Genomic DNA, 14,589 nt, shown 5'->3' with positions numbered 1-14,589 from the left:
CTCTCTAAATCTTTAATTTTTTTTTAAATCGTTAGTGACATGACATTGACATTTTGCTCACCGATCTTCCATTAATTGTTTCATTGTTTCTCATTTTGTGAAGAATACTGTCTATTTTTACAATTTCATTACCTATCTGAAAAACTAATACTAAATCATAATATAGCTTAGATTACAATGTCCAATAACGTGACTCCCTTAGCGGGAACAGCACATTTACTGGATGAACTGGATAGTATGTGTCGGTTTTGCCGCATAGAAATTTTGTTATTTTAAAGTTTTTGCTGATGAAATTGGTTGTTGTTTCATAAAGAGAAGTTGATGGTGCTACTGCGCGACGGCAGGACGTTGATTGGTTATCTACGCTGCGTTGACCAATTTGCCAATTTAGTATTACACAAGACTATTGAGAGAATTCATGTGGGGCAGGAGTATGGAGACATTCCAAGAGGAATATTCATTGTTAGAGGCGAAAATGTGGTACTTTTAGGCGAAATAGTGAGTATTGTGTCGATATACTTATATTATTTTATGAAGATCAATTTCATTGCGCCTGAAATATGTTGTTTCTCTTCTATAGATATGCTGACTGACAGAAAATAGTTTTATTGCTAATGCATTCATCTGCATTTTTTTTTGGTATAAGTTTGACACTTTTCAGGATAAAGAAAAAGAAGAGAACTTGCCCCTTACAGAAGTTTCAGTAGATGATATTCTTGATGCCCAAAGAAGAGAACAAGACGCCAAGATTGAACAACAGAAACTTCTATCAAAAGCCCTTAAGGAGCGAGGACTCAATTTACTGGCTGATTTAGGACATGATGATATGTTTTAAGATCCTCAGTTAGTGTTTTCTGTGATTGTAAAATTTTTTCTTTATTTAAGACTGTAATTTTATCAAAGTAAATATAAAAACAACTTTATAAAACAGTTTTTTTTTGATTAACATTATTATTTATAAAGGTTCACATACAAAGACACTATGAGAGACAGCATCAAATGTTTTGCCTGACCCTGACAATTTGGTATTATATAGGTACAGTCAAGAGCACATCAAGCTTGACACTTTGTACTTTGGGCCGTTCTTATCGCAAGCGGCATAGAGTTGGATTTAAGTCTCAAGTGTCAAGCTTGACGTGCTCTTGACCCTGTACCTGTGTCCTAATTTGGGTCACAAAGTTTATTGGTAAGTAATATGAGGGATATCATTAGAGGTTTCTGCATAAATCAAACTATATTTATACTCTTAGGTGACCCAGAAGTACCTAATAGTCGAAATGAGGAAGTGGGGTCGAATATTTCTTATTGATTTGATCTGTACACAGACTTGTGATGGGTATAGGAATGAAATGAAACTACATTTATTGCAACTGTGATTCAAAATTATTTAGAAATATATTTTAGAATAATATTTAAAATTTCTGAAAATTAGTTTATCAAGAGAAATTAGTTCTCCTAATTCCGTTTTGACCTACAAGTCAAAACGGAATTAGGGCCGTATAAAAGATAAATAAAATCGTATAAAATATATAATCGTATAAAAGACCCCAACAATATGGCAACATTGCGTATAGAAATCCGTAATTTCGTTTCGAAACTGACTTGATAGCATTTTCCAGTAAAATCGAATCAGATGTTTTGTTTACTTATTTTACGGTACATATTTTATTTGAATAACATTAGTTACTTAAGTTTTGTTTAGGTTCGGTTCATATCGTTTAAACTTCCCCGTAAAAATTTGGTAAAGTTACTTAAATAAAGTGTTGTTATTTTTAAACGAAAATCTAATTGTCAGTCACATTTTGTTTTGCATCCCAGCATAGATCATACACTCTACCCCAAAGAAAGATAATAAAATCAGTCAGTGACCCCTGGAATAATGGAAAGAATACGGAATTGTGTGATTTCCATCGTGAATTTAATCCTTTCTGCGATATTTTACTTTTAAAAGTGAAATAGGAGCTCAAATAAATCATGGAAAACGAAAGTTTCAGTGATAAAGTTGAGGCTTATTTTTCGGAACTTGGGCGATGGCTAGTATCACGTATTGTGTTAATTTGTTCGTTTTCGTGAGAATGTTGATTTATATATTTTTGGTATTTCAGGAAAGTGTGGCGATGTATAATTTTAGGGCAAGCGTTGTCCCTGCTTCTCAGTTGTAAGTGCATTTTGACGACTTTGCTCCAGAGTGCTACATGGCAATTTCCGACTACTGGACAGCTCGTAGTTCCGTATTTAATCCTCTTCATACTCTTCACGCCTACCTTGCTTTGCAACGGTGTCAACAAGTTATCCAAGTAAGTTCAACATATTTTTTGTTTGTTTTTAGCTGTGGTCCTTATTATTATTATTTTTTATTTTGTATTCTTTTTCTATCTGGGATCTTTTTTCTGATATGTTTTAGATTTTGTGCATTGTTCTAGTAATCATCATCTATAATTTACTAAAAACGAATAAATCTATGTTTGATTTACCCGCACACTTGTAGGTGACAACTCATTTTTAGTGGTAGTGATGAGTCTGTTTTCTTGCTCTTAGCCAGTTGGTCCTGCATCGTAAGGTTGCTTACTTATTTATTGCTTTTATACGCTCAGTTTATGTTAGACATCTATTGATATAACCAAGGCAACATGCAATGATTTTGGTAGTCACTTCTTTCCAGGGTTCAAAGTGATAATTATCATCATATTTATCATGGTCATTATCTTGATGAATATACCTTGAAAAGTATTTTGATATTTATAAAATTAACTGGAACAACCAAATGCTACCTCTGGCAGTGTCGTGACACATGTTTGTATCCAAAACATATCCAAACTTGTCAAATATTAATCTCTAAAAGTCACAAATTAAATTGTTTTCTTAAAGATTTTTCTTCATGTTTACAGCATTCTCAATCTTACTAGAAATGTCTAGTCCAAAAAAAGAGACAAAACTATGAATTAGCCTGGATAATTATCAAATATGTATCCGATCATTATCAGAATATGTTGATCAATTCGTAATTTTGAATCCTGATGTAGTATAAAAGTGACCTCAATTTTGTAGAGCTGCTCCAGATGTCTATTAGGCATATTAGGATTTTTGGTGTCGGAGAGAGAATCATCTGCTTATGTTGCTGTCATTATACCATTTGCGCTGCTAGATCAGAATAAAGATGGATTGATTATAGTACCAGGCTTAAAACAGATTTGTGAATATGATTTTAGTAATGTACAAATTATTGTTATTTTTTATAATGTCAAGTGATGGGACAAACAAATAGTGCGCCAGATGGTAAGCTATACGCCTGACCATAACAGCCTGACCCTAAATCTAAAAGATCTGAGACTGCCACTGCGCCCATCATCCTGAGACATAAGTTGACAAGTTGCATGTGCCTGTAATTTCGTCAGCAACCTTACCCTCCAAACCCAGACCACAGTAATGCTGACATTACTATTGTTTTATTACTTAGCTACTGTGTCAAAGGTTTGTTGTATGCCTAAGAGTGTAGTAGCAGTAGAGGTTCTTGTGAAAGAGTTCGTTCAGGGAAGTACTGCGTTCGAGTTTTGAAGGGTACGGGTGCTGTTGAAATTACAGACACATGGGATTTTTCAACTTACGTCTCAAGTTGGTAGGCGCAGAGGCAGTGCACCTTAGATCTTTACAATTTAAAGCTCTTGAGTGGCACTGCAACTATTATAGACACACAACTGTCAAGTTGTGCACCAGATAGTGAGCATGGCGTGTTACTCACCATCTGGTGCACAACTTGATCGTTCCGTGACTTAGTATCACAAAAAAAAGAGTAGCTTGTTACACAGTTGAATGTTGCTGCATTTATACAGACTGATTATCTTTATGATTATTATAATTATGATTTCTTTATCAAGCTTCAGTGTCAATCTGCAAGTAAAATTTTTCACCTTGCATCAGGTAGCAAATTAAAAGGTGGTGCATCACAGTTCATTTACATTTGGAATATTTAATCAAAGATCAAAATACTCCAAAAAAAGAAAAATTTAAAAAGGGTTCTTTGGTAAGATACACACATTTAGCAGAACAACAAAGTGAAAATATAAAACAGTAAAAAAAAAAAAATTATTGAAATGTAACTTATATTTAAATAAATAAAAATTAGACATAGTAGCAATTAAATCATATCTTTTAACACTACTATAATAGTACAGTCTTACCCAACTTATATTGAAAAAAATATTAAACAAAATTGTTATTATTGGATATTGTGACAAAGCACAAACATATCGAGTTCTTAGGTTTTCGCGATTGTAACACATAGGAAATGAAACTATTTTTCCGGATTTAAATCGCGTATATTTGTTTTTTCAAACAAACCGACGTTTCGGGCCCTTTACACGTCCCATGGTCACGGTTGACCATGCATGAAGCACAAACACCAGAAAAATTTAAATTTGTGGCAGTTTAACATTGATTATATCGAGATTTAGTAAATTAATAAAAGTTTAATAACAACCAAAGTTTATAAAAATTGAAATAAATTAAAACAAATGAATTAAAAAAGTGCTGCCAACTATTTTTTTCATTTTTAAATTATACTAATATAACTACAACTAATTATATAACTGCCTCCGTGGCCGAACGGTTACCATGCGGGACTGCCACGCAGAGGTCCCAGGTTCGATTCCCGGGCCGGGAGAAGTGTTTGTATGGCCAACATTTATTTCTCTCGTGAGTTTGGGTGTAATTTGTGGTTGTCATGTGTGTGTTCATGGCACCCGCGACACAGGGTTTCCATAGTGCGGGGCTATGTTGAGTGTGTGCGTTATTTATTTATACCTAAGTTAAAAAAGTAATTTTACTGACCAGACTTTTGAAAAAATATCAACATTATTTTTGGGAAAATTCTAATGTTCCCTAAATTTGCTAATGTGTGTAAATGTGACATTGCACAATATACTCCTCTAAAACTTAAATCCCAATTTCCAGAAGATGGTGGATCCTCATAATGGCCTGTATACTGGATGTAGAAGCAGGCTGGTTGTTGGTGACATCTCAACGCTTCACGTCCGTGCTCAGCTGACAGTTGTTAGCCTGCAGTGGTGTTGGAGCTGCACTGGTAGGCGGAGCATGGCGTGGACAGAGGCTAGGGGTGCCGCATGTTGCTGGAGCCACACTTGGTTTAATGGCTGTTGTTTGTGTTGTCTGGGCTGATGTGGAGGGAGCCCCTACTGATGGTGAGAGTTAATGATACACTCAAAACATGTACATTGTTGTCCATACAATATATATTATTTACAATTATTATTTCTGGTAAATTTAATATGTATTTAAAGTGGGGTGAGCACATTACTACAATAATCACAAAAGCTAACTCCTATATCTATGTCATACGCAGATTGTTCCAAACAATGACAGTAGCTGTGTTTCTCAAAATCTATAAGACTTATATATGGCCACTGCTGGAATATGGATATCAAGTGTGGAGCCCTTATTTCCAAAAAGACATAAACCTTCTTGAAAACATTCAGAGGAAGGCAATTAAAATGCCACAGGCTCTTCGACGCAAATCCTATGAGGAGAGACTACATGTATTACACCTCACTACTCTGGAAGAAAGACGCCTTCGTGGTGACCTCATTGAAACTTATAAAATTCTGATGAGTCAGTACAATCTACCAGCAATACAAAACATCTTTAAAAGAAAAGAAAACTTTAAACTGTCATCTGGCCACCATCTGAAACTAGTTATAGTAGTAATTTTTTCAGCAACAGAGTGGTGCACAATTGGAACATGCTACCGGAAGGTGTTGTTTCTGCTGTCTCTGTTAATGCCTTCAAAAACAAGCTCGAGAACTGGCTACGACAGAGTGAATCAGTGCTAAAAAAAGTGAACTAAAACAATAATATAAATTTCAACACTGTGTGATGTAGACATACCAGTTAAAGCAGCTCGTCTATAATGAAATAAATAAAAATAAATAAATGTATTGTGAAAAGTCATGGAACAAAAGTTGTTGTTTATGATGTTAGTATTATAGTCCTGCAAGGTTGTTAGTATTTTACAAATACCCCTGTAGACTCTCTTTGTTATTTTTCTATGTGCAACACAAAGAAAAATAACACAGATCAAATTAAGACAGCAATACAACAGGCAGTTTAATTACCTTTCTGAGTAGTTCTTGTCCATGATCTTGTTTTTAAAAAAGAAATAAAACTGCGGAAACGCGGATATGTGGGAGTCTTCGGCCAAAAGTCCTGCTTCATGAAGGTCGACAGATGTTCGGCCACCACTCTCACCAAAAACGAATTAAAATACGACGCCTGACGCTTATGTAGTACTCTGTATTTTTTTTACAAAACAAGTTTTCCAAATGACTAAAATACTTCTGTGCCCAAATTCGACATACATATAACAAACAAATCTATGCCTTAGAACCTACTAACCTTAACCTAACTCATAAAAAATATCTCTTTTCAGGTAAAAACCAGCTAGTCGGAGATATGCTATGTCTCGGAGGGTCATTGCTGTTCGCTATAGTGACAGTACTTCAAGAAATGATGCTCAAAACAATATCCTGTTCCCAGTATCTTGGAGCACTTGGTGTGATTGGCAGTATTGTAGCTTGCACTCAAACATTCTTCCTTGAATTCGGAGAATTAATCACATTCAACTGGTATGAATTGGAGACCATCATGCAACTTGGAAGCTACTCATCAATACAGATGATATTTCAAATATTAACAAGTTTTATGCTGAGAGATGCCGGCTCTATTCTACTACACTTGTCTTTTTTATCTGCTGATTATTATACTGTTATTGCTGGGATGTTTATCTTCCAGTTTAAGGTAAGACATTAATTTTTGAATAAGTATACCTACGTAAATGCTAGTGATGCAACAGAACTCCACCTTCTGCTTCCGCAACTGTGCCAGTTCAGTACGCTTTGCCACATCTGTTTTAGTTTATTTTTCCGCAATTGTATCACGGAAAAATCAGAAGTTTACAACGTTTGCGATGGGTCAGGTGCGACGTTTTTCAGCAGTTTTGTGTTGTGTTAACTGCAATTATGAAATAAAAACAAGCTCTGTTTGAAACTATTGCGTTGAGATCTTTATAGTATTTACGTTTCCGCTTCTGCATCGGCTCTTTCCTTCAAGATTTACTTTTAATATCTGTTTCCATTATCACTTCCGTTGCATCATTAGTACAGACCATAATTTCCTATTTTTGTAACTATGTTTTACGTAAATAAGTCATTTTTTGGCAAATTACAGAACTTTAAGTAGGCAGATTGAAAAAGCATAAAAACGTAGTCCCACTACATCTAAACCTTATTTTTTATGAATTTGGTTTATTCTATTATATTTGAGCGTACCTTGCATTACATTACTTTCGACGGTGCTCTATGCGTATTTTTAATGTTACAAATTTTTCAACGCCAATCTAACATCCTTGTATAAATTGTGTATTATGTTATTATCTTTTACCAGTTCCACGCTCTTTACTTCCTGTCGTACCTTCTGGCGATGGTGGGGGTGTTCTTATTCAGCGCGCGACCGACTGCGCCGCCGCCGCAACCGCCACGCCTGCCGCAGCTCGTTCATGACTCCGTGCAAACTCAGGACAACGTATCCATGTGAGATCTATAACCATTAACAACCTCGGTGACACACACGGGTTGCACTGTGGGTGTTGGATTATGGTGGTCCCGGATTCGATTCCCAATGAACCTATTTGGGAAATGGACCTTTTTAAAATGGTCTGCATGTTCCTACTCTGAATGTACCCCTGAGTAAAATCCGTTGCTTTGGTACTCATAGTTTTTACCCAATTTGAGACCGTAATTGCTGTGGTTTCTTAGTTAGATTATTGTAATATTAATATCTGAAGATTTTTAATTAGGTTTCGGAAACGTTGCTTGTTATTTTATTGCTTTTTTGGACCTGTCTATTGGACATTTATTTTAATGTCATTTCCTTAATGGTGACTCTGGACAACAGTGGGTCTCACCAATAAAGGCCCTTTAAGGTCATTGTTCAAGTTATTGAAACTCGTTTTGTCACATTAAATTTGATATTGATATAATATATATTACTGGTGGATGAGCAAGAAAACGATCCCAGAAGACTGTCGATGAATTTTTAAGATATTTCGATTAGCATTCACAGATTTTGAAAAAATGGTACAGTCAGCAAGATAAAAGACAATTTTCACGAAACTTTTTTCATGCCATACCATCCTATTTCTGCCAAAAATCAAAAGTCTCTAAGGGAACCTTGATAATGTAAGAAATATATAATTTTCCAGGAGTTTACTATTTTTAGTCTCTACCGGCCGCGTAAATCATTTGTGTTTAGCCTGTAGTTTTATTTCTAAATTCACTTCACATACACACTCAAAATTTTATACAAAGAATGATTGAAAGAATGAATGAAATGTTCTTTATTTACTTTTTTTTTTCAGGGAATACACTGTACCAACATTGGACTGCATACCAATAGAAGGTCTAGAGCCACCAATGAGTAGAGACACGACATTCACATCATTCCTGGGTGGTCCACAAACGAGTATGCCCAATGGAACAGTCTCATTTGGACAGAACGGCGTACAAAAGGAACCGTGCTAAGTATAAAAGTAAACATTCTATCTAATTATATATCTTGTGAACTAATTTGATGTGACAAACACGTTCCATAAAACACACTTTTGTTATAAGAAACCATTTCTAATTCAACATGTTACTTTCAATTCAGAGAGAGTTTCAAAATAGGTTAAAAAGCACAATCGAACAAATTAAAATATCTTCTTGTTTAAAATATCTTCTAATTAAAATATCGTGACTTAGACAAACTCAAACAGCCAGTACTTGCTCTAGTTGGCGCCAAAAGGTAAAAGTTCAATAATTGAAACAATTATAACTACAACAGCACTGGTGGCTAACCACCTCGGGTATATGTTGGCTCGTTTTCGTCCCTCGATAAAAAATATACTATTATATTTGGATGCTATTTTCATGTATAAAAATATATGTAATTATAAAATTTTTTATTCATGAAAATAGCATACATTACAAAATAAAATAATTATACACTTTAGTATCATATAAAGTAATATTGTAGAAAAAAAATTAATGTGGTTTACACCACTTTTGCACTGATAGCCTCAAAAATTTTTCGATTCTCCGATATATACACCCTTGAATACGTTTGTATAAAATGAATTTGTTTGAGCTCAAGACGTTCCATAAAATATTATGAAATGTATATCATACAGGTGAAGGATGAGTTTGGGACTAAACTGCGTCGTAACGGCCGTAAGGATTTGAATAAAATTTGATTGATATGTGTTTTATAAATAGACTTAGGTGATATTCCGCCTCAAACAATTTGTTTAGCACCTTTTCGATAGCACGTACAATTTTTGTGTGTAAACTAACTACCTACTAATAATTACTACTACTACTAGTATTTACTCGACTTTGATGGAAATCAAATTGAATAATAAAGAAACTTAAAGCCTCATTTACGGAGGCGCGACACGATGTGCTGCGCGTGTGGCGATTCTTCGAAATGCCTACAACGAAACGTCAAGCATAATTGGCGCGGGAAATATGAAACCTGGCGCCTTGTGTTTGAATGGGCGTGTTTGAATTCTTTTTTAAGTTCAAAAATCGAATCAGTCAAACGTCAATGTCAATGAAATAACCAATCAGGTGCCAACTAGCGACCTGCCCACTTGACGCGCTATACATCCTGTTGCATCTCAATAAACACGGATTTAGGATGCATAGAAATTAATTGGTGAAGCGGCATAAGCGGAACGATCTTAACAAATTTAAGTACAATACAGTCGCCATAGATATACAACAGAATAACGAGTATAACGTGTGAGCAAAGTCTTTATGGCCCACTAACACGGCAATGTTCATTTGATCACTTTATTTCTATTCACAAGTTTATATGTAGTTTTAGAAATAGTTATGTAAAGGCACTATAATTGTCTCACATACGCACAGTGTGCCAAGCCCGTGTGTGTCTGCCGACATAATTGTTTTTTAGGTTTAACACACACTAGTCATCACCGAGTTTTCGTGACGTTGTCAGCATTTTGTGACATTTGTAATATTGCTGATAAGTCGGACCTTTTAAAGTAAACATTTTTTTTAGTTTCTTAAGTATCTTTATAACGCCAATTTAAACTTTTTTCAAACTTGAAACTAATTAGCACTCTAAGAGTCGTATTCTAGAACTCTACTCAATGCTCAAGTCAGGACTTGAGTATTGCAGTGAGCACTGAAAATCGTATGATTTTCTACTCAAGTCCTTGCCATTAGGGTCGTAGTTCCAGTGCTTGAATTCATACTCAAGTCTGCTCAAATCCTGACTTGAGCATTGAGTACAGTTCTGGAATACGACCCCTAAACTCCTATCTATTTCTTTTGATTTACTCCAAATGACGCTCACGAGTAAATATATTATTAATTATAACACATAGTCTAAACACCGCACATTACGTTCCTATTATCTGAATACAGAAAGCAATGTCGTTTCTAGTCATTTTGTAACTAGTCAGTAAATGTATTAATTCAATATAGCGACATAGCGCACACAAAATAATCGAAATAGGGTACAATGCTCCACATTTTATTATAGTCGTAATTGTAATGTAATAGAATTTTTTAAACAAATAATTATGCTATGTAGATTTAAATAAAAAGCAATAATTGACAATTTTAAAGTGTGAGCTTCGCTGTTTCAATGAAGCGCCGTATATTATTCTCCAAATTGCGAAGTTTGGGGAATTCCTGAGTATGTGCATTATTTGCTCATAGAGTGTGTTCGGATGGAACGTATCAGGTTGCGGTTATTTCCACAGGTTGATTTTGTTACATTAAATGTTGGGTGCTTTCAATCCGTTTTGTGTGAGGCAACAAGTAGTGCCGCGAAGATTTGTACATATTATTGGTTACGTAGTATTTTGACAAGTCTGTTTGGATTCTGTTAAGTTTTTTTGTATGTATTTTCTTTTAATGGGGCTGGCATGTTTAATAATGATCAAAACCCCTAAATAAAAGAGTTTAAAAAAATCAGCAAAGTCGACGCGTTACCACCTTTAAGGGTTTTCTGTGTATAGGCAACAGCTGTAAGTAGCGATCACCCGCAATTTGCTTGTTCTTGTCAAGCAATGGCGTTTCAAAGCCAGATAATGTTTTTATTATGAACGAAAGATTTTGACAAAAAAATGGGCTAACAAAATAACTACAATCTCCGCTTGCAAATAAAACTTTTGGGACTGGAAAGGCTTTGCTAGTGTGATATTTGTAGGGTGATATTTTTTATTTATTTTACTATATCTCCGAGGGTGATTGATTCACCTATTAGTCCGAATATCTTTTGTATTTCAAATCAACCCTGTACCTTCAATTTTGATCCAGTTCTAGGACATTTTAATGGCTTGAGAGAGAAAAAACTGTAAATGTTTTGTCTATGGTCATCGTATTTCATTACATTGCAAGCACATTTCGATTTTATTATTAATTTCTAGAAAATACTTAATTTATGGTACGAGCGTGTTTTGTTTCATCCCGTTTTGTGTTCGCTTTTCTGGAGGCTCTTCAGTTATCACTTATCAGTTACATATCGGCCTATAATATACTACAGGACTTACTGTTGACCTTACTTGTGGCACCAGGAATTTCCGGCGTTAAATAGCGTCTCTTTGATTAATGTTTGCAATTCTTACCAACGACTTTACATTGAACTCGCACTTTTGCTTGAAACAGCGAAGGCCTTTACTCCAGAGGTTAGTAACTCATACTGCCACATCTCGAATTTTTACTCAATTTTTTAAACCTGAAAATTAGAAATTTGTATGAAGTTTTAAAGTAGTATCTATTAAAGGCATAGTGTATTGAAAATATTGGAAATGTAAGTTAAAAAATAGACATAATGTAGTCGATAGGATAATATTTACTCATTTAGTCAAATTTTGTTTGTAATAGTATGATTCCATATGTTTAAATATGACCAGTTAAATACAGATCTTTCGAAGTACATACGTTAATATAAAAAAAATTACATAAATTTAGGTTGTAGAATAAGTCATCATAGCTAAAAATACCCGACGATGGGTCAGGGTGGGAGACTAGGGCCTAAACCTCCTCCTCTAAGAGGGTCATATATGTAAGGGATATTAAAGTAACGTTGTGTTTGGAGAGAAAATATGATTCATGTATATCAAACATTTCATAATACTTTCACCTAGTTTACAGTTATAAGATAAATTATCAATAGTTTGCGTAAGGAATCATACTTTAATAAACATTATAAGATAATTTTAACTGTGATTCCTTTCATACTATTTCGAAATGAGGATATTATGAAAATGTTTGCTTTTGCTGTTATTCATTATTATTACTTTACTGTGGCCTTTCTTTTTAATATTTAAAGGAATTCTAGCTATGTTATGATGCTCAATTATTAATATTTAAGATTTTAAATTCTACTAGTCCATTAGTATAGATAAATCTCAAAATAGATACGGTGCGACGGCGGAAGCTATACCATACCTTACACGCGACGAGAGTAGTGTAAAAAGATAATTATTGTGCCAGGCAATTATATAATTGCCTCTTCTATCTAGGGCCCTTTACAGGTCTCATAGTCACGGTTGACTGGACATGGGACCTAAAAAAACAAATATACGCGATTTAAATCCGGAAAAATAGTTTCATTTCCTATATTAATTATAATTTAGCTTAAGATTTGCTGTGCTACACCGAAATTAGCTTGCCAGTTAGAACAGGGAGGAATGCCAGCAAAGATGCTCTGTTCTCCTCGTCGCACAGCTACCTAAGACGCAAAATAACTTCCGTGTTCATACTGTAACCAATAATAATGAATTTACTACAACATACTTACATAAAGTAGTAAAACTAATACATTGTTAATATGATTTACTTCTACAAAACCAAGTCAAGTTGAATTGTGATTTTATTATTTAAAATTTTTGTTTTAGTATTTGAAAATCCCTGTTAATACTTTGAACTAGTTTTTAACACATTCCAAATTATATAGTATGTATTATGTACTTATGTATAGTCGGATTTTTAAATAGATATAGCAAATTAACAAGATCAAAAAGATAAGAAGAGATAAATCATCACTTTGAAAAATAATGTTGCCGTGTTTATTGTATAGTGATGTGTTTGGCACAGTTTTTTTTAAGTAAATGGACTTGCTCTTGACCACTAGCTAGACCTGGACAAAGAATAGATAGGGTCTACAATGGAACGAGCTCCACCAGAAGATGCCTATTATTACTAATGAACTCGCTGAAATGGAATAATCCAAAAAGAAACGTTAAACGGCCATCCTCGGACTAGTGTTCACTACCTAATTTCCGTGGCATTTTGTATTATTTAAATATTCAAGTATCGTAATTATTAAATAATATTATTAGATACAATCATTGACATTAGATACAATCATTGACTTACAAATAAATGGACGACGGGTCTAATACAAAAACCACGAAAAAAAATGTCCCAAGTCAACCTATTTAAACTTAGTGACATGTAAAGGAATATGAAAACACTAAAACGTTGAATTTAAATTGTAATGTCATCGCAGTACTGTCTAATTTTGCTTGCTTCGCTGTCAGTCGAACAAAAGAAGACTAAAGCGTGAATGACGCTCTGTATACGATTTTAACGCCCTATAAGTTCGGACACTTTTTAGCGCGGACCCGACGTCCATATAATTGTAAGTCAATGGATACAATACCCGAATATTACACAATATTCGAATATTGTGTAATATTCGAGTATTGTGTGTGCGTTATATTATAAAAAAATCGAATATTTAAATAATAAACATTGGCACGGAAATTAGGTAGTGAAACACTAGACCGAGAATGACCGTGAAGATTTTTGGCTGTTAAAAAACAATAATTAACTAACATTTATTTAATTATTTAGTCTTCTTTAATTTTTCTCTTATCAAATTTTGATTTTTTGGACGAATACATACAAATTAATAAAAAGATAAACTTACCTTGAAACTTACTTAGTAAGTGAAGTCGATCCTTAAGACAACATTATTTTTATTTTATCAAAAACTATCAACATCCTAAACGTCAGTTTATTATCTGTAACTCGAAATCCGACTACAATAAAATATGATTTGAACTTACACCTTCATATAATAATATAGCCTTGGTATAAATAAAGCTACATGTAATCATACGTCCAAATTGCTTTTATCACATAAACGTGTGCCTTGTTCCAGCGTGACCATGGTCGAGTTTTTAAAATTTGACTAGCTAGAAAAAAGACGCTATTTAGTCGGTTTTAGTTGTAAAAAACTAGATTTAGTCGATCCGCCTTCTGATCAAAAGTTATAATGGTGTTTTACTGTCCATTATTCAAGGGGCGGCACCATTTCTCAATCTCGAGTACCAGAACACCTAGTTTAGATCTGATTACACTAAAAAAAGTGATTTAAGTCGGTCCCAGTCGTAAAAAACTAGATTTAGTCGCTACGCCGTTTTGAAATTATGATGTTTTACTGTCCAGGCTGGAATAAGCTTGCGGCACCATTTTTGACTCTCGAGAACCACAGCCC

The 14,589-nt window shown here is 34.3% G+C and overlaps 3 protein-coding genes across 3 annotated transcripts; all 3 read left to right on the top strand.

The window, feature by feature from the left end:
• Positions 1 to 8: 8 nt before the first annotated feature.
• On the top strand, positions 9 to 917 carry LOC113229716 (U6 snRNA-associated Sm-like protein LSm1). Its single transcript, XM_026463398.1, has 3 exons — positions 9 to 235; positions 314 to 498; positions 662 to 917. Exons 1-3 carry the CDS (start codon positions 178 to 180, stop codon positions 833 to 835), a joined length of 417 nt encoding a protein of 138 aa, XP_026319183.1. The 5' UTR covers positions 9 to 177; the 3' UTR covers positions 836 to 917.
• Positions 918 to 1,840: 923 nt separating this feature from the next.
• Positions 1,841 to 5,060, top strand: LOC113229680 (solute carrier family 35 member F2-like). The gene is made up of 3 exons (XM_026463357.1): positions 1,841 to 2,033; positions 2,106 to 2,297; positions 4,951 to 5,060. Exons 1-3 carry the CDS (start codon positions 1,975 to 1,977, stop codon positions 5,042 to 5,044), a joined length of 345 nt encoding a protein of 114 aa, XP_026319142.1. The 5' UTR covers positions 1,841 to 1,974; the 3' UTR covers positions 5,045 to 5,060.
• Positions 5,061 to 5,075: 15 nt separating this feature from the next.
• Positions 5,076 to 8,889, top strand: LOC113229679 (solute carrier family 35 member F1-like). The gene is made up of 4 exons (XM_026463356.1): positions 5,076 to 5,198; positions 6,443 to 6,810; positions 7,456 to 7,601; positions 8,429 to 8,889. The coding sequence occupies exons 1-4, from the start codon at positions 5,147 to 5,149 to the stop codon at positions 8,589 to 8,591; spliced, it is 729 nt and encodes a 242-aa protein (XP_026319141.1). The 5' UTR covers positions 5,076 to 5,146; the 3' UTR covers positions 8,592 to 8,889.
• The last annotated feature ends 5,700 nt before the right edge of the window (positions 8,890 to 14,589 follow it).

The sequence above is a fragment of the Hyposmocoma kahamanoa genome, unplaced genomic scaffold (assembly GCF_003589595.1).
Source record: "Hyposmocoma kahamanoa isolate Upper Pololo Valley unplaced genomic scaffold, ASM358959v1 62, whole genome shotgun sequence".
NCBI classification, from domain to species: domain Eukaryota; kingdom Metazoa; phylum Arthropoda; class Insecta; order Lepidoptera; family Cosmopterigidae; genus Hyposmocoma; species Hyposmocoma kahamanoa.
This window is presented reverse-complemented; position numbering and strand designations above follow the sequence as displayed.